This window comes from Squalius cephalus (genome assembly GCF_949319135.1).
Source record: "Squalius cephalus genome assembly, chromosome: 6".
NCBI lineage: Eukaryota > Metazoa > Chordata > Actinopteri > Cypriniformes > Leuciscidae > Squalius > Squalius cephalus.
Window position 1 is genome coordinate 42583524 of NC_137127.1, and position 18847 is coordinate 42602370.

The following is an 18847-nucleotide window of genomic DNA, read 5'->3' on the forward strand; positions in this document are numbered from 1 at the left end:
GTTAGGGGACCCTGCAGAGTGCCTCGTAAGTCAGTGTTACAAGCAAAAGGCTGGAAAGCAAATAAGCCTCATGTTTTCTCAACCCTAAAATGAGGCCATTTATTTGAGCAACCCATGTCAGGAACTTGTCAACACTGGGTAATGGATGAGAGCCAATTTAGAGTGAAGAAGTGCAAATCTGAACAACTGCACCACCTGCTGAAACGCTTAGACGCTTACACAAAACATTTGAACAGTGTTTTGGGATTTAAAAAGAAAATGTGGGAGCCCAATTTTTTTTGTTATAACAAAACAAAGGTGGTGCATTATCTGGAAAGGTTTAAACATTTCCCATGGGCGAAAACTATGGAATAAGCAAACAAAATACCGCCGTCCAGTGCTGACAAAGTCCTGATTTTAAAAGATCTTTCAAACACTGTTTTCAAATGGTCATCCAGCCTTTTTAGCTCGTTTTAAAACAATCCATTTAAAAAAATAAATGAAGTATTTACAAAATGTTTACAATGTGCCAAATCTGTATAAATGGCACATTTAGGACAGAGTGCCTACCCAATAAGAATGCAAAACTGTACTGAAATCAGGAGAAAAAAGGGAGGGGGAAGAAAAAGAAACAAGAGGGGGGAAAAAAGAAAGAAAGAAAGAAAGAAAGAAAGAAAGAAATCCACATTCGTCTCAAAGCAGGAGTCCTCATGGCCAAGGAGAAAGGCTGGTCTGAGTCCGGTCAAGTCTCTTAGTGTTGGCCCACTGAAGACAGAGGGGGAAAGAGTTACGGGTCTCTAGAGGCATGGCATGTTCCATGAGTGGATGAAGGGGGGGAATCCATTGAGAGCCTTGTGGGACTTTTGAAAGCTTGACAAGAACATTAGCTCCCATCATTGTCATCATGCTCACTGATATCATCTCAGTTCTCCAGGGGGCTTCTCTTCACACCAGTCAAGTACGCCAGAGACTGCACAAACCACACATGCCACCCCCATCCTCTCTCCCACTGTGAAATCCTGTTCTTCATTGCCCCAAAAATCTATAGGTGGCAAATGCAAAATTATTCTTCTGATGTCAAACAGGAGGGGGCAGACAAGCAATACCAAAAGCCATAGAAAAATCAAGATCATGTCTTAAAATGAAGAGTTATGAAAGGAGAAAAAAAAATCATATCAGGTTATTACTTTTTGAACAAGTTAGACTGCTTGTTAAGGCACTTGTTTCAAATGACTAGAAACATGAAGATGTGCAGAGGGACAGAGAGAGTGGGGTGAGAATGTGCTTGCAGGCAATAAGTAGTCATTTCTTTTCTTAGGAGATAAATCCTCATGTCCCCTCTTTCCCTCCTCGAATGATTTGAAGTCTTCAGGATGAAAATTTCAGTGCAGCAGTCCTTTATTAGGCCATGAGTCCTTCCCGATTATTGTGCCTTTGCAACATCACATTCCTTGTGGTGGCACCAAACAAGACAGAAAAAAAAAAAAAAAAAATGGGGGAAGAGGAAGACAGACGGAAGATAGTTTAAACAAGATTATCCCCTATTCCCTATACACAGTAGGGAAAGAAAAAAAAGGTGGGGATAGGGGACAAAGGATTGGTGATCTGCAAGGGGTAGAAAAAGAAAAAGATTGTTAAATCAAACATTCAGAGGAACTGAAAGCTGTTGAGTGAGTGACCTTTGAACTCACCTCTCCTGCTCACAGTTTAACCTCCTCCCCACTCTCACTATGGTACTCGGCCACATATAGACTCTTGTCAATACTGCTGGGAATGGGCTTGATTTCAGTACCCAGCTGTTCTTCAATACCTTTCAGGTTAAAGCGGTCATCATAAGTGATCAAGTTAATGGCCAGACCCAAGTGTCCAAATCGGCCTGTGGGGAGAGAAGGCGAGTGTCATTAATGCAGCTACCCTTGACCAGCAACAAGTCACTGTTTGGCAAGTGCCAAATGCAACATTACTTGACCTCAGAGCAGAGGCCAAAACAAAACCTTACTCACCTGATCTGCCAATGCGATGGAGGTACGTCTCCCCAAGTTTGGGGAAATCGAAGTTGATCACCACATTCACAGCTTGTATATCAATTCCTCTTGTGAAGAGATCTAAACAAAAAAGTAGGGGTCAAAAACACCAACTTTGATTAAATATGTCTATTATAAAAGAGGTAAACTGTTCTTACCAGTGCAGACGAGATTTCGACATAAGCCATTTCTGAAATCATGGAACACACGGTTTCGGTGTTCCTAAACAAAAATTAAAACATGCATTAGCAAAATTGGAAACGTCAACACTTTGGCTAGATTTATAAGCCCAAAATAATGGACATTTTTAATCCTGTAAATTCATTACGTAAACACTTGCTCCATTTAAAAAATCTGCCAATAGCAGTGCAACACCACCACAGGCCCCCTTTACTCCCACCTGTCTCATCTTGGCATGAATGTAGAAACAGGAGTATCCAAGCTGCGAAATCTTCTTGGCCAGGAGCTCCACTCGCTGGGACGAATTGCAGAAGATTATAGACTGATTGATCTGGAGCTGAAAAACAAACAAACAACATTAAAAAAAAGGATGTCTGCATGTTCTGCAACAGTCAGCTTATCTGTAGTCAGATAAAGTGTGGCATGCACAAGACTTTCAAAAGGCTTTTACCCTGGAGAACAGAGTATTAAGGCAATGGACTTTCTGCCTTTCAGTCACATAGGCGTAATACTGAGTAACCCCTTTCAGGGTCAGCTCCTCCATCAGGTTTATCTCATAGGGCTTCTGCAGATGGGCGTTCTGTTCACAAAAGCAGTGTAAATTAATACATTCTGAAAACTGATGACAGCCTTGGAAAACAATTACAAGCAAACATTATTGTACTAGGCTTAATGTAGCAAACATACAATAAAGTACAAATCAGTGTTTCTGCAACTAGGCAACAATAAAAAAATAAAAATAAAAAAAACTCAATCCATTCTATTTGCGCACTCCGGATGCACAAAACAGTGACCTGACGATTAAAGAAATCTTATTTTCATTTACATTTTTGGCTTCCTACGATTAAGAAAATAAAACCGCATTACGTTGGTTTTATTGTTTTACAAACCCAACACTCATCCTTAATTTAGAACGGTGTGCTTCTGACTGTCCCTAAATTTGTAGTGCACTGCAACAACAGTAATTTTTTTATTCAATTGATTTATTTTGATATGATTATATAACTTGCATGTTAAATATAATTGAACAAAATATATATAACGTTCAAGAAAATCCACTCTTAATACGACAAGTTTTTTTTAATAAGTTTAAATGCACAATGTTACCACAGTCAAGTCATTCTGTTTAATAATTGTGAATGGCTAAATAACCATAATTATGATTAATATTGGCATAATTGAGCACCCCTAGCGACCACAATTTATGAACATAAACTTTGAGTCTCAATTAACTGGGTAGCGTTGGACCAGCCATTGGATTGGAATGTAAAATCCACACTAGAGGCTTCGTAACTACTTACTACTAGTTTGTAACTAACTGTACTTTATTCGGTTGCACCATTTGTTCTTAAGGCAGAATGTAGCTAGTAGGTTGTAAACTCTCTAAAGTAATGCGTTGTCGTTAACCTTCAATGATCCAACAGCAGCCTTCAAATACGCAAGCAGAAGCTGTTTAAATGCTGCTTTAGTTTATGCTGTTTGAATTTCAGTTTATCCTTCATTCTAACTTTTTGCCACACATATCTAACGACAAAAATACGTTTCCATTAAATTCAATACAAAATCATGAGTAACATAGGTACTTTTATGTAAATAACATTCAGAAACCGTATTTGAAATTAATAACGATCAATAAATACTGACACAAAAATACAATACTATGAGAAATGTCATTTTTATTTGACATGCACAACACGGACACGTTCATATTTAAGGGCCACTAACAAAGTAATTATCCACAGTTTGGCTTCAACCAAGTTTAATGGTGCAACGCAAAAATATTTAGTATTGCGCAAGTTATAACTTAGTGCCCATTTATGTCAAAACTAGGGCAAGTTGTAACTTAAGCACAGCAAATACAATTGGCTCCTTGTCAAAGGCTGTTTACATTGCAAGTCTTAATGCACAGATCTGATCTTTTTATCATATCCGATTTTTTGTCCCGTTGTTGTTTTACAATGCGACATGGTTGACCCTAAAATGACTGCATGGTGTGCATTTTGACTGCATTTTGCTGCATGGATAAGTTAAAAGCTGTCATGGATGTTTCCAGCACAAAATCTGACTGATCTGATATAGGCAGCGGAAAATAATGGTAATTATCGTTTGTTATTTTAGTAGCTTGATAAGATTTAATTTATTTGAATGAATTTGAAGGAATTAAAGAGGGTGAGAGAGAGATTACAAGTGTGAATTACCTGCATGCATCTAGTGAAGCTTGTTAGTTTATTTACAAAAACAGTGAAGTTATCACCTCATTGTTGAGAAATAGCCTATGATGTAGCTTTCAGTAGCAAAGCTTGCTTTATTTTTAAAATTCACAGCGCAGAGGTTGAAAACCAGATTCTATGCTCCTGAATGTTGCTGTGCGCATGCAATTTCTTCACAGTTTTCCACCCCAGTAAAATAACCTGTGAGATTTAGTGCAAGTGCATACAGGCACGTCGTCTTCATATAACAAAAGCCATCTTTGTGGGCAAACGTGTCGCAATCAATTTTATGTGCCAGTGTAAATGCAGCCAAAAAGACTTGTGAACATTAAAGTCATAACTAACTGTTACAAAGTTGGCACTGAGAAAGTTACAGGTTCACAATTACTCTATTATTCAAAATAAAAGAAAACCATGCATACTTAAAACCAATGCATTTTGCAAACCAATGCAAGTTTTTTGTTTTCAAATCTGAACCAGTGACCTTACCATGAACTTTTGCACACTCAGTGGGAAGGTGGCAGAGTACAGCAAAATTTGCCTTTGTTTGGGCAAAGAGCTCAGCATCTCCTCCATCATCTGTACAAAGTCCTGCGACAGGAGCTTATCTGCCTACTCGGTAACATGGGTAAAACATCAATGAGATGTGTATTACCATATGGCATTTAAGCAAGTAATTATCATAACTACAAGATCAAGCTCTTATTCACATACCTCATCCAACACAACCATCTGTACTTGATTGACTTTGGCCACTCCCTTTTTGATGAGGTCTAAAATTCTTCCTGGAGTGGCGATGACAACATGCACTACAAAGGCAAGTGTTTAATCCGATAAGACCCAGGGTTTATGAAAGGTATATTTACAGCAGTTGAAACTATTTTAAAACTGTCCCTGCTCATTTATGATCACTTGCCTGTTTCGTCGAGTCTCATGATGTCATCACGGAGGTTGGTTCCACCTGTAGTTGCCATAACCTTAACCCCGCCCATGTGTTTGCTGACCTGGATGCAGATCTGGCTGACTTGTAGAGCCAGTTCTCTAGTGGGCACAATGACCAATGCTGCAAAAAGCGTTTAAAGCATGAAGTCACTTAAAAGCAATAGAGAAATCGTGTATAAAACCTATAACGGTGAAACAATCATCCCTAACAACTTGTAAACATGTCAAATCCAAGATATTCACTGACCTTGTATGCTGTCTTTCTTCAGGTCAATGCGTTCAAGTAAGGGAATGAGGTAGGCGCCACTTTTTCCTGTGCCGTTCTTGGCTCTGGCTAGAATGTCCCTCCCAGACAACGCAATGGGAATGCTCTCCTCCTGCGGGAATTAGCGAGAACACGGTAATGAGCAGTAGACATAAGCCGTTATACATAATATGATCATAGGTGTGATAGGCAAAGGACAATATAAGGTGCACCTACCATGACTTTAACTAACGTTAACGAAGAATAACTAACAATGAGCAATAGTTACATTTGTTACGTTAGTTAGTTAATGCATTAACGAGACCTTATTGTAAAGGGTTACCTATTTTTCTTTATAATTTTTAAACATGTTTACTTTATAAATTTTTGGTGTATTGCTTTATTGTATTAATGTGTTCAGAGTTCTTTTTGTTATAAGACAAAAAGTTATTAAACCTGTTATAGTATAACACTTTTTTGTAACTTATTTCAATATCGTAATATCGTTTACCGTGATAAAAGCTTCAGCAATTATCGCAACATGAAAATTTGATAGTCACATGCCTAACGAGCAGATTGGTCAGATTAAATGCGCAGACTTCTCTTGCCTTAAACTAGATGGAAACTGTATGGTCACTAACAGACAAAACTAATAAGTAATAAGCACAACTAATAAGACTGCAATTTAAATATGAATTCTGCATGTCTGTGTGGAATGAGAGCTGCGGTTTAGTCTAATTCTCAAGCATGCATGACACTCTGGTGTTGTCAGCATCTGTAGTCTTACTGACTATGAGGACATGAACTTCATCTCCAGAAGTGCACTTCTGAGAGTCACTTGAGCATTTCACCATTTCTTTTGATAAAACCATCATCATTTCAAATACATACAAACTCAATGGTCTGTGACAACCCATCAAAATAAAAATTTGGTTTAACTTGAGGAAACTGTGACAAAAATATTCCTATTGCACAGAAGAATGCACTTCAAGTAATAATAATAATAATAATAATAATAATAATAATAATAATAATAATATAAGATGCACCTAAATTTCACTAAACCGCTCTAAATTTCTCAGCCGATTCCGACTTAAATTTCTTTTATTTCTTTCCCCCAAAAATAAAATTCTTACTGACCCCAAACTTTTGAAGGGTAGTGATTAATGTTCCAAAAGCTTTCCATTTCAAATAAATGCTGTTCTTTTGAACTTTCTATTTTTCAAAGAATCCTGAAATAAAAATGAAAAAAAAAAAATTGATAATCATAAATGTTTCTTGAGCATCAAATCATCATATTAGAATGATTTCTGAAGGATCATGTGACACTGAAGACTGGAGTAATGATGCTGAAAATTCAGCTTTGATCACAGGAATAAGTTACACTTTACTATATATTCATATAGAAAACATCTGATTTAAATTGTAATAATTTCACAATATTATTTTTATATCTACAATATTTAATACAATATTTAATCAAATAAATGCAGCCTTGGTGAGCAGAAGAGACTTTTTAAAAACATTAAAAATCTGACCGATCTAAAACTTTTAGTGTGTACTGTATGTCTTATTCTTAATTTGGGAATAAATAAAACTTGGTATTTGTGTCTCAGCCGATTAGCTTTCTCCATTTAAAAAAAAAAAGAAGCTTTCTCCAGATATATCAGATCTCTTTAGCTAGGAGTGATACACATCTGAAATTTGCAATCATGTGTCTTTTTTTGCCTCTTACCTGTATAGGTGACGGTTTCTCCCAGCCCATTTCAAAGATGCCCATAAGCAACTCCCGTTTCAGGCAGTAATCCTCAAACTCGTTTCCCTTGGTCGCCGTCACATCCTGGAAATTTTGATAATGATTGCACTTTACAGAGTTTTACAGACCACAACAAGCACATCAGAGAAAGACTCTGGTTCAGAGGATACCTTTACTTAACAGACATTAGAGCTGCATGATTCCCAAAAAAATTAGAATCACATTTTTTTTGTATAAAAAAAAAAACCCACGATTCTCCCACAATCCTAATGAGACAACTACACAAAACAGTAACTGTACGTTCACACCACCGCCCTACCAACGATGCCGGAGAAAGATTCGGGGACGCTCTGCTGTAGATCGAATTGCATTCTCTGGAATCCTCTCAGGCTGAGGACTTCTACATTCTGATTTGTTGCCGCCGAACCGCATCATAGCTTATTACCATAAAGTTGACCTGACTTCAACTCTCCTCACCGCTCTCACCATCCAAGACTCGCCGCGCCGCACTCGCCGGAGCTCGCTGCCGGCTCTCATTGAAAATAAATGACTTCCGGTCACTTGTACGCTCTCGCCGGCGGCGGTGTGAACGCACAGTAAGGCTGTCACTAACGATTATTTTGGTAATCGAGTAATCGGTCAATTATTTTGACGATTAATCGAGTATTTTTTTTTTTTTTTTATTGTGGTAATAAAAACAGATCCAAGCAAACAATGGCCTTTAAATACATATTTTAATAACAATGAGGCAATAATATTTGGTATCAAAATAAAGCATCAAAAGCAAGTCATCATATGGTTTTATAGAACAATACTTAAATACGTAATAGGCTATAATATACATAATACAAAATCAACTTATGTCATTGACATAAGTTGATTTTGTATTATGTATATTATAGCCTATTACGTATTTAAGTATTGTAAAAGAAAATTAAGGATGCACCGAATGTTCAGCAACCGAAATTATTCAACCGCAAAAAGCAAAAAAAGTTCGGCCTAATAAGTGAAAATACAGAATAAATTGCCGAACAATTACATTTTTGATGACGTGATCAAATAGCAATCAGCATGTGTGAGAGGCGCGCCCACTTTATAAATGCAGCAAACATATCGGCAGTGTGGAAGCATTTTAAACTGTCCGAGAAATTGCAGACACTGTTCCGCTGGCAAAATATGGCCAAATAAAAATCATTTTATTTTACTAATGTTTATTTTAAGTAATATTGTTGGTATAATGTCTGCTGGAATGTTAAAAAATTGTTCAGTGTTAAATATTTTTAAATTGTAATTTTGTAATTGATTTTTCTTTGAAAAGCAAGACAAACTAGTAAAAAGAATTTCATTTAATTTATGCAATGGTGAAATTGGCAAAATAAATGGGATAAAATGCAAAAAAAGCGTTTCATCATATTCGGTTTCGGCCAAGAATTCATTTCGGTGCATCCCTAAAAAAAAATTTTAAATAAAAAATGCCTGCAGTGGCGCCAACGGCCTGGTCTTGTTATTAAAGGGATACTTCAGGATTTAGCATTAAGCTTTGTATCAGTAGAAAACCCGTAGTGTTTTCGAATTACCGTGCTTTCATCCCTCATATCCCCCTGAGACTAGAGATTTATGTATTTTTTGTCTGGAAAAAATCCTCCGATGACGCAAAAATCGCCATTTTGCGCCATCGGAGGACAGCCAGTAGTAGGAGCTGTTCCGCTTACCGGTAGGCGTGGCTAGGGAGTGGCATCATAGAGCAGCGAAGCAAGTGCATTCTGGGAGTTGTTGTCTTTCATCCACATAAGCCAAAAATACATTTTCTGGCTTTTCTCAGTCTAGAAGGCTCCAAATTTCTACTACATAAATGACCCATTTTAAATACACATGAATCTTTCCAGAGGTGAAGTATCCCTTTAATACTAAAGCCTTGTGTATACTTTCGCCTGGCTCCGCAGCGCGAGTCTCCGCTGACTGCGCACGCACATCCCCAAATGGACAAAGCATTTATACTTGATGCGCTCGCCGTTGTACTATTCTTTGAAACGACAGGGGATTATTACTCGTAACAATAAAACAAAATATATGGATATGAGAATGTGTATACAATATAACTAAATTAACGATCTCTTACATATTTTCTAATTTCACTAAACATTTAAGTTTTGTGAACATTTTTATTAAACATGGACCTTTATGTTCATTAAAAATACTTTTAAGCTATTGTATGAAATTTTTTTTAAATGTAAGCAACTAATTTAGACTTGCAAACTGGGTGCCGGTGTGGTGAGAAGTTTGAGCTCGGCCAGATTCGGCTCAATGTCATTCATCTTCGGATGCGGAGCCGCGCGCAGTGTTACAAAAAAAGCCGTGCACACCGCCAAGCGAAATGGGGTCTTGTGCACCCAACGCGCACGACCGCCCACACCGCAATGACGTCATTTTTGCCGCGCGCACCTTCGCGCTCGTGCGGACACGTCGAGTATAAACCTAGCTTAACACTTTCTTTTATCGTCTCTCCTACTCTATTTTATTTTTTATGACATACACTGCATTAGACCAAATGGGGAAGGGTCACAGCACTTACATATTGTTGTCCTATATTTAGTTTAACTGCTTCTATTGCTCTCCTCATTTGGAAGTTGCTTTGGATAAAAGCGTCTGTTAAATGATTAAATGTAAATGTTACACGTTACAGCAGATCAAATCCTTGTGTGAATCAAAAGACATATGATTCAAATGTTCACTTAATCTTTAATATTTGGTAACTTTTACGATAGAAATGCTACAGCCACTATAATATCTTGAACAAGAATATGTGGACATTAAAACATGCAAACAAAGAGCGAGGGTTTAAACTTATTTTGAAATCGTGATGAACAGTTCGCATATTTAGAAAGATAGACGTATTCTCCTGTGTTGGCGTAGGTTTATAAGTGATTTACATTACAAATCTGATGAAATGGTGCACATTGCATTGCCAGATGAACCTTATAAGCAAACCAAAGTCACAGCATATGTAGAGATGGAGTTTGAGACAGTTTGTGTGGAGCAGCATTTACTGTGAACAGAGTAGGGCTGGTCCGAATACCATTTTTTGAGCTTCGAAGCTTCGACAGGAATTAACATCGAATATTCGGAGGGAGGGGGCTGAACATATGCTTCTCTCTAATAAAGGCAGGAATCTCTATGCGTCTGTCTGTTTGCATTTAGATTATTTATCTTGCATTTAGAACCGTTCATCCAATCGACTTCACGAGTGCAGTGTCACATTTGGTGCAATATAGACACGCGAGACGTGACACGTTCAGAATTAATAAACTTTTAATACAGAACAGCGCGAGCGGGAAGCGCGCGCGCGCCTCACGCGCAACACTGCACTTGATACAAAACACAGCCTAATATTTTTCTGAGTAACAAATAACTCTCAAATCAGAAATCAGCAGCACAGTAATTACTGACACAGTAAAGGGTAGGCTAATATATTGTTTCTATTCTATTTCCACAATGTCAAAGCAACGCAGCTTATAGACTAACGTTACCAGCTCAGGCATGCACTTCTGCCCATACAAACTCCGCTGTTCTGCGCTCTAAAATAAGAGTATTGTATTTCGCCCAAAAATACTAAAACAATAACCGTGTGAGAGGGTGTTTTAGGCTATATCATGTTATAGCCAGATATGACGATGCTTACTTAGCCTACAGCACGCGTCACCGCAGATCAGCATCTATTCATAAAGCCAACGTGCAAACTATCGCAAATCAAAGTGAAAGTGGGTCGCAGATGCTTTAACACACAATCAACTTCATTAAAAGTAAAGAATCGAAATGATCTTACCAGGGCTGTTGCCGCTCTCATATTGCGGTCTTTGATTTAGAAATTTTAGCTGACGATCAGTAAAATGCAGCTTATCTGTTGCTAGTGACGTGCACTCCATCACATCTGCCTATAGCGCGGGATTTGAAGTTCGGATTCATATCCGTTTTGCAAAAACACATTTATGTGTTCATTGTTCATATTGATAAATCAGAGAGAACTATCCGATCTGAGAAAATGCATGACAGCCCCATTCAAGCGCGAATGGGAACAGTTTCTAGGGGGATGCCAGGTGTGAAAAAAAAAAAATAATTAAATTAAAACGAATATTCGAATGTCAAATTTGAAAATCGAATACCAACCCACCGAACGAATATTCGAATACTCGAATATTCTGGTACAGCCCTAGAACAGAGCCACTCTGAGACACAAGTAACCTACATGCAAGTAAATAATTAAAGCACACAGACACACACACACACATATATATATATATATATATATACATATATAGAGAGAGAGAGAGAGAGAGAGAGAGAGAGAGAGAGAGAGAGAGAGAGAGAGAGAGAGAGAGAGAGAGAGAGAGATCCAAAAGCTACACTACGCCATAAAAGTATGTACTCTTTTTGTGAAAAAAAAGGTATTAACTTTTGAATGTGTAGCAAAAAAGTAGGCAAACTTTGGGACATACTACTTCGTCATCTTTATCGGACGGATCTGTCGCCGTGCATCCTGTCAAGTAAACTGCCCTGTCAATCATCTTGTCACAGTTAAAATCCTCTATTAAATCTAATTTAATTTCCTACCGTTTCGGACAGAAATGTAGTAGTAGCACGTTCATCTGCCAGTGGGTCTTTCATGGAGACTGTCCTCATGTGTTTGCAATTTGAATATAATAATGCATTTAAAAGTTGATGCGCTTCACCAACGGACGTCGCTAAAATGCCTCTGGGCGCAATTGGATAGACCTAAAACCAATCAGAGCGATCGTCATCGTGTAAAGCCCGCCTCAACGTTTCTGATTGATGCCGCGATTTCGACGGATTAGAAATGGGCTTGAATGAGCTCTTTGCCAGACTACTTGCAGAGCAAATCTAAATTTGCCGGAAGTTGACTGGGTTTTCCCAGGCTAGATTAATCCGTTTTTGAACGATTCTCTTGAATGAATGATTCAATGACATATACATTTAACAGTCACTTGTTGCCACCTACTGGTGTAACGACGTAATTGATATGGGGCCCTATCTTGCACCCAGCGCAATTGACTTTTTACACCGACGCATGTATCATTCCTATTTTGCACCTGCGCACAGCGGACTTTTCCCTCCACAGACGCACGTCGGTAAACTAGGAAATACACTTGCGCTCCCCAGGGCGGTTCAGCGAAAAGAGGGGGCGTGTTCCGTAGGGCTGTGCCGGTAAACTTGACAACCGCACTACCGTGGTTGTAAAGCGCCACCGCGGTGGCTGAGTAGTACCGGCAGTGGTTCGCCAAAAAAAATTTGTTTGTGAATGCTGTTTTACATTAATATTATGACACACAAAGCTTTGTTTACAAAAGGGAAAAATAGGTTAGCAATTAAATGTTATATCGCAGAAATCGCAGCCATGGAAAAGTTTGAATTCATGAGGAATGAGAGAGTTGTAGCCTACGTGAGCCCATAAATTTAAACTGTCGGCTTTGAATTCTGGTTTGCGATCTGGTCACCCGATTATCAGCGAATTTAACAATATTCCATTAGTTAGGCCTATTCCATATAGAAAGCTTGAATTGTCTACTTTTAAACAAAACAATTAAATGAAAATAAACCGACTATGCTTTTGTATTCCGTATGAAGTGTGCATCTCTCTCTAGGCGCGTTCACTGCGAAGATGATGAGTCAGCATCGTCAACTTCATCTTTGCAGCCCGACAGTGACTCAAAAAATCCCCCACTTTATTAATAAACAATTCAAATGTCTCCTTGCTATATTTGACACATTAATAATCATTATTTTTGCCGGTTCTTTGTGACAGCTGTTATGTGCGTTATTGGCAGCGTCACCCTCCGGTTACATGAACGCGTCACCGCATCAGCACCAGAACATGGAGATTTTATTTTAGAGAATAATCGCACAACATTAGATATTCTATAATTAAATAAACTAATTGAATATTCAAAAATCGGGACTCATCCCTGCATGGAATCTCGTTTCTTTTCCCATATCGTCTCTCGTGTCTCACCCATTTCCGAAGGGGATTATAAAAGTTTCTTCCTTTGTTCGCTTTTAATTAGGTCTATTATTTTCGTATTCTTTACTCTGGTAAAGTAGCCTAGAAAAACGCTGTAGGACAGATAGCCTACATTTTTACTTGTACGTCAAATTCTTTTTAACACAGTTTGTGCTTGTTATTAGACATATAATTGTTAAGGCGCGTCAAGTTTGTAAAGCGCGTTACACACGCGCGGGTGATTTTAGTTTGGCTTTCTCTGGCAGCGCGCAAACATAGCCTAAACGCCTTGACCTTGTGGAAGATAAAATTCGCTCTTCATACCTTTTACAACAAGTAGAAAACATGAAGATATCAGAAAAGAGATCGATGGTCTCTTTCCTGCTCGTGTCCCACATCCCTCTCAAAGCGCAGAGCGGTAGGCTATACTATCACGCGTCTTTGTGTGGAAATATTAAACATTTTTTTTTTTAAAGATTCAACTTTATTAGGCTATATTATGTAAGTTACCAGTATTTACTGATATTTATTTCAATGCTTTACAGGATTTAGTGTGTTGTTGTTGTTTTTTTAATTTTTATTATTTATTTCAAAACAACCCCCCAACCACCGCCGGTAGTTGGTCCATTTACTACCGTGGTAGTAAAAAACTGCCACCGTCACAGCCCTAGTGTTCCGGCGCAAATGTTCCCTGATGCTATTTTGCAGGTTTAGAAAACAATTCCGCCACTGACCAGGAAAAACCTAGTCTAAAGTCAGTGGCGCGTTGCGCATGATATTCATATGCTATTTTAAGGGCACATACTTGACCATAATCAATGTAGCGTGTGCACAACGCGCATACACTTTGATTCTCTCATCTACACAGAAGCAGCAGTTTTCATTTTTGCAAATCATACATTACTACAATAGATAGATAGATAGATAGATAAATTATAAAAGCATACATCTAGCTTACACATTTACCCAAATTGTTTAACGCCTGTTTAACCGAAGCTAATTTGGGTGGGTTTCTCCCATCCCCAATGTCACTTCTCTGTCTTTTACGGCCCTGACGAGAACGTCGGTCTCCTCGGCTGTGAACCGCTGCTGGCGCGTGCCTGGCAAATCCGCTGTTATAATAGGAATCCGCCATAGAACAAGCGCGCCTGCTCTTAAAGGGAATGTGAGATATCGCACTGATTGGTTTATTTAACGTTATGCCCAAACCACACCTATGAGTAATGTAGCTACTTCAGACCAACCCATTTTAGATTTGCGTCGGGCGAAAGAGTCATTTATCCCCCCGGTATAATAGCAACAGCGCCCGAGATCCGTCCACAAAGTTACTTGCATTTCGCGCTTGATACTTGCGTTTCAGATCGTTAAAATAGGGCCCATAATCTTTATTTAAAGCGTCAAGTTTCAAAAGGTGACTTACTCTATTTTGATCACTACTGTACATTTAGTAATAAGATTGCATGAGTGTTTGAATCGAGATTACGATCTTTTAACAATAAATCGTGCAGCTCTAACAGGCAGACAAGTAAACCTGTTAAAGATGGACTTACTGAAGTTCTCATGCGCATATCCTTTGGAGGAAGCTTTAGATTCTTCTTCCAGTCATCCCCAGGCCTGATAAGGGGAAAAAAAAAAAAAAAAAAAATCCCAATCACCACCATAATAAAGCAGCACTCACTGCATAATCTGCACTCCCTCAAGGACTTACTTGATGATAGTGTTGGCTGTGGGTGCAGGCTGGGAGTTGCCATTGTTGACTGTGCTGGAGGCTTTGACCTGGGTAGGCTGCATTGTTTGGGACCCCCCTCCACCTCCTCCAGGACCCCCTGCTGGCTTAACAGAGCCTCGCATTTGGCCATTCTGATTCGACAGTCCCAGAATCACTGGATTCTCCATTCTGGCTGTACTCATGTCTTAAATATTCTATCCTCCAAACGTGACAAAAACAGTGGAGATAAGTTTATCTGGATGGGCTTGCAAAACAATTCACAAGTTGTCCTTCCCACAGCTTTCGCAGTGTCCAAAGCGCACAAAAAAAAAAAAAAAGAAAATGTTAAAGCAATATTTTTCACCAGTTCCTTGTTCCTCAATATGCAAGTCTCTTGTGGAACATCTCAATATGAATGTCACTCAAGCAACAAGTCACAGATATTATAAGCGGGGAGGATTAGCTTCAATTATCCTTCCATCAATGAGTGAATCTTTCCTCTGCAAAAGGAAAGTTTCACAGAGCAGGGGGCAGGAAGCCAGTGTTAGTCTTTTCGATGATTCTGTCCATTCCTTTCTCTCCAATTTCAACTATTTTAAATATTTTCCACCTGTGTGAGAGAGAAAGAGCATCTTAAAGCACATAATATGAAGTGTCAAACAAAACCACCAATCAAGATTTTAGTCAACACCTATACAAATTATGTAGGACAGGGTTTTTCCAACCTTTACAGAGGTTAAAATAGATTCTCATTTGCATAACTTTTCAAAAACATTACCTTAACAGATCATTCTTTTCCCACATTTAGAAGAAAAAAAAAATCTATATTTTGATTGAAATAATAACATCGCGATATGTTATTTTCTGTGGCGAATTCAAATGCTCAAATGCTTCCTTTACTGGATCTCTTAGTGCTGCGTAAAGGGTCACTTGATCAAGATCGGCTCGCGCTGCACTGACATTGGTCCAAACTGATAAACTGTTAAAGACAATGGTGTACCATCGATAAATAACGATACCGCTTTATCGCCCAGCCCTACTTTCACCATCATGAATGTTTGTATTCACCACTCTGATTGTGCACAGGCGCATAGTGTCTCTTTATAAAGTGACATCGCCACCTACTGGCCTGGCATGTATAATACAGCGCTTTTAGTAGTTTTCGCAGATCTGTGTGAATAGGACCAATTATCAATTAGTCACATCTGCGTGCTGCATCAGCCAGTCACGTCACTTTACAGTAGTGAATAAGTTTCTTTGCACAAAAAGCATAATGAAAGCAGCGGAGGACACAGAGTGTGCTGCTGCGGGAAAGGTACATGATCCAAGTTGTCTGAAACATGAGAACGCTTTATATTTATAAGTGCTTCAAACACAGGCATAAGCATTTACTGCGTCTTGCCCTGCCGTGCTTTGGCAGATGCGTGTGACGTTTAATGTTTCTGGCACATGACAGTGCATAACTTGAATTTTATGGTTATATCCTTGTCTGTAAATGTTTGAAAGTCCCGCGAGTATTTCCATTTTGCATATCCTGACAACAAGGGTCTTGTTAAACTTCACAGTCTTCAATGAACAAGCTTAAGTTAGAAATTAAGTGCAAGTTTAAAAATTATACATGTAACGAGCAATATACATGAGAGCTGTAACAGTAAAGGCACTATTGTTGGAATTGCCCATTAATGTAATATTGTGTGTTTTCAGACCTCGTACAAATCAACATTTTTGATTTGTTTTTGTTTGTCTATTATCATTTTAATTTGTTGTTTTAATTTCTGCTTTAAAATAGTAAGCAATCAGTTGTTTTAGGTTTAAAGTATTAACACTTTTTTGCGTATAATGTACAGCATAGCCTACATGGATACATTCACTATATTTGTTTTCATAAGCTTTATTTTACACATTGTTTGGAGGACAGCATTGGATAGGATGTGGAATAATATTGTTTAAAATAATGAATTTATTTTTAAAATAAATCTTTTAATGTATAAAATGTTTAAGTTTTTTCACCCGATTAATCAAAAATAATAATTTGCAGCCCTAAAATCAGCCATTAAGATATTTAATTCACAAATGTGCACAATTCTTTGGTAAAACAGTTACTAAATTTTGAAACTAACAAGTGAAGTTTCACTTCTGTTGCCATCTCAAAATGGCAAAACATGTGCAGATCAATCTGCCAAACATTGATGCAGACTAATTCGAGTAGTAATTTAGCATATGTGGTATTAATACAGCACATTTAAACTAAATTGTAATGTTACAGCAGCAAAAGAGTTAACTCACTGTAGAAGGAATTATATACACAGAAAAAAGCTCTGGCAGAAGAGGCATAGGAAAAGTCTGTCAACTCAAAGATAATTTGTAACCAAACTGGAATAGACTTGATAAGGAGAAAAGCATGTATGGTTTGAACATATGAACAAGTAACGTAAACCTTAGATGTCAAATCTGACCTCAGTAATGATGGCATGTGAACCTGGCACAAAGTCAACATGATAGGCCTCATATTAAAACAGCCGCTACTTAAATCATTTACAGATTACATAGACATTAATATGGCGATTCGCTGATGTTGTGGGTTTGTTAAACAGATGCAATAGCAATTTGACAAAATATACGTGTAATCTGGTTAAAATTAGGAACAATGTAAATGCTAGTTAGCTGAAGTTGACTCAAAGTCCCTCCTAGTCACGAAACTCACTAACGGAACACGGTAAACCAATGTATCTCAACGTAACCAATGTTACTCTGTCGTTATTTAAATAACACTCTTAAATTTCAACCGTCTTGCTTCAACACAACGTGCAAATCGCTGTCACGCAGTTAATGCTAATGTTTAACTGTTAGCAAAGCGGCTAAACCTTGCGGCTTCATTTCAGTTAACAGTCGGATAACGTTTAAACAGTTAGGGAACACAGCTATTAATAATACAGTTTTGACATGCTGCTTCGGTTAGAAGTTAAATGAAATATCTGAACTGTGTGAAAGAAAAAATATTAGCACTGTGCTAGAGTTCATTAGCTTTTGCGTCCACACACAGGCCGCACGCGAATTAACCACTAACTGATTCACAATTAACGGTCTAAATCACTAAACACCCATTTTTATAAGCCATAAGACATCGGTTAGAAAACATTAACTGCTTACTAAAGCAATTAGCTGAATGCCTTGACTGAGACAAGAAAATATTCATGACACCACAGACAAATATGTAAACACGCAGCTAAAAAGAAACCCCCAAACCGGACTTAAAATCTAACTATATACACCACATAAATTGGACTTTCTGTAAACTTACCAAACGTGGCTGATTATATCTTTCTGCGTGTTTGTGAATTATAGGTGTAGAGCTCTGACATATATTTTAGGGGTGTAAAGCGAGTGTGTAAGATGGCTTCCAGTCATCTTTAAACCCTCCCATAATCAGTCACATGAGAGTCCCGTCTAATCCACAAAAACACCGCGCATAATAGAATTATTTCTTTATTTAATGCATTTTTACTGCGGATTTTATTTTAAATGCATGGAAAATATTTTATATGTCTAATTTTTTTATCAATACAAAACACGTTGCATTGCAGTTTATTATATTTTTAATTATTTATTTATTTGCATTTTCGTTGGCGTCCCAATTATACTTTTCCTTTAAGAAAAAAAAAAAATATGTGGCAGTGCTGCATAATTCTTACCTGAGCTTGTTTTTGTCTTGACTCTTGGCAGAAACCTGACATGTGAAGGGAGTCATTTAATTAGGTAAACATGTTTGTGCTTGACTAATTGGTGGGTAA

The 18847-nt window shown here is 38.0% G+C and overlaps 1 protein-coding gene across 2 annotated transcripts; it reads right to left on the reverse strand.

Moving 5' to 3' along the window:
• Positions 1-284: 284 nt before the first annotated feature.
• On the reverse strand, positions 285-18484 carry ddx6 (DEAD (Asp-Glu-Ala-Asp) box helicase 6). Of its 2 annotated transcripts, XR_013821532.1 has the most exons (15): positions 18358-18484; positions 15057-15666; positions 14899-14962; positions 7315-7419; positions 5583-5712; positions 5310-5456; positions 5108-5202; positions 4883-5005; positions 2635-2763; positions 2404-2520; positions 2162-2225; positions 1983-2084; positions 1671-1855; positions 1167-1584; positions 285-1021 (listed from the first exon to the last, which is right to left on the reverse strand). XR_013821532.1 is itself a non-coding variant. In XM_079874424.1 (14 exons), the coding sequence occupies exons 2-13, from the start codon at positions 15257-15259 to the stop codon at positions 1680-1682; spliced, it is 1455 nt and encodes a 484-aa protein (XP_079730550.1). In that variant the 5' UTR covers positions 15260-15666; positions 18358-18484; the 3' UTR covers positions 285-1584; positions 1671-1679. The 2 variants fall into 2 exon arrangements, 1 of the variants encoding a protein (XP_079730550.1); XM_079874424.1 differs by having other exon boundaries at positions 285-1584.
• Positions 18485-18847: the final 363 nt, after the last annotated feature.

Bases quoted from the DNA above. Each gene is read 5' to 3' on its own strand.
- ddx6 (XM_079874424.1), bottom strand. From the start codon at position 15,259: ATGAGTACAGCCAGAATGGAGAATCCAGTGATTCTGGGACTGTCGAAT. The intron at 2,521-2,634 runs GTAAAAGCCTTT...TTTGTTTTTCAG, and splicing joins TTAATACTCTGTTCTCCAGG to CTCCAGATCAATCAGTCTAT. The intron at 2,085-2,161 runs GTAAGAACAGTT...TTTTTTGTTTAG, and splicing joins TCGAAATCTCGTCTGCACTG to ATCTCTTCACAAGAGGAATT.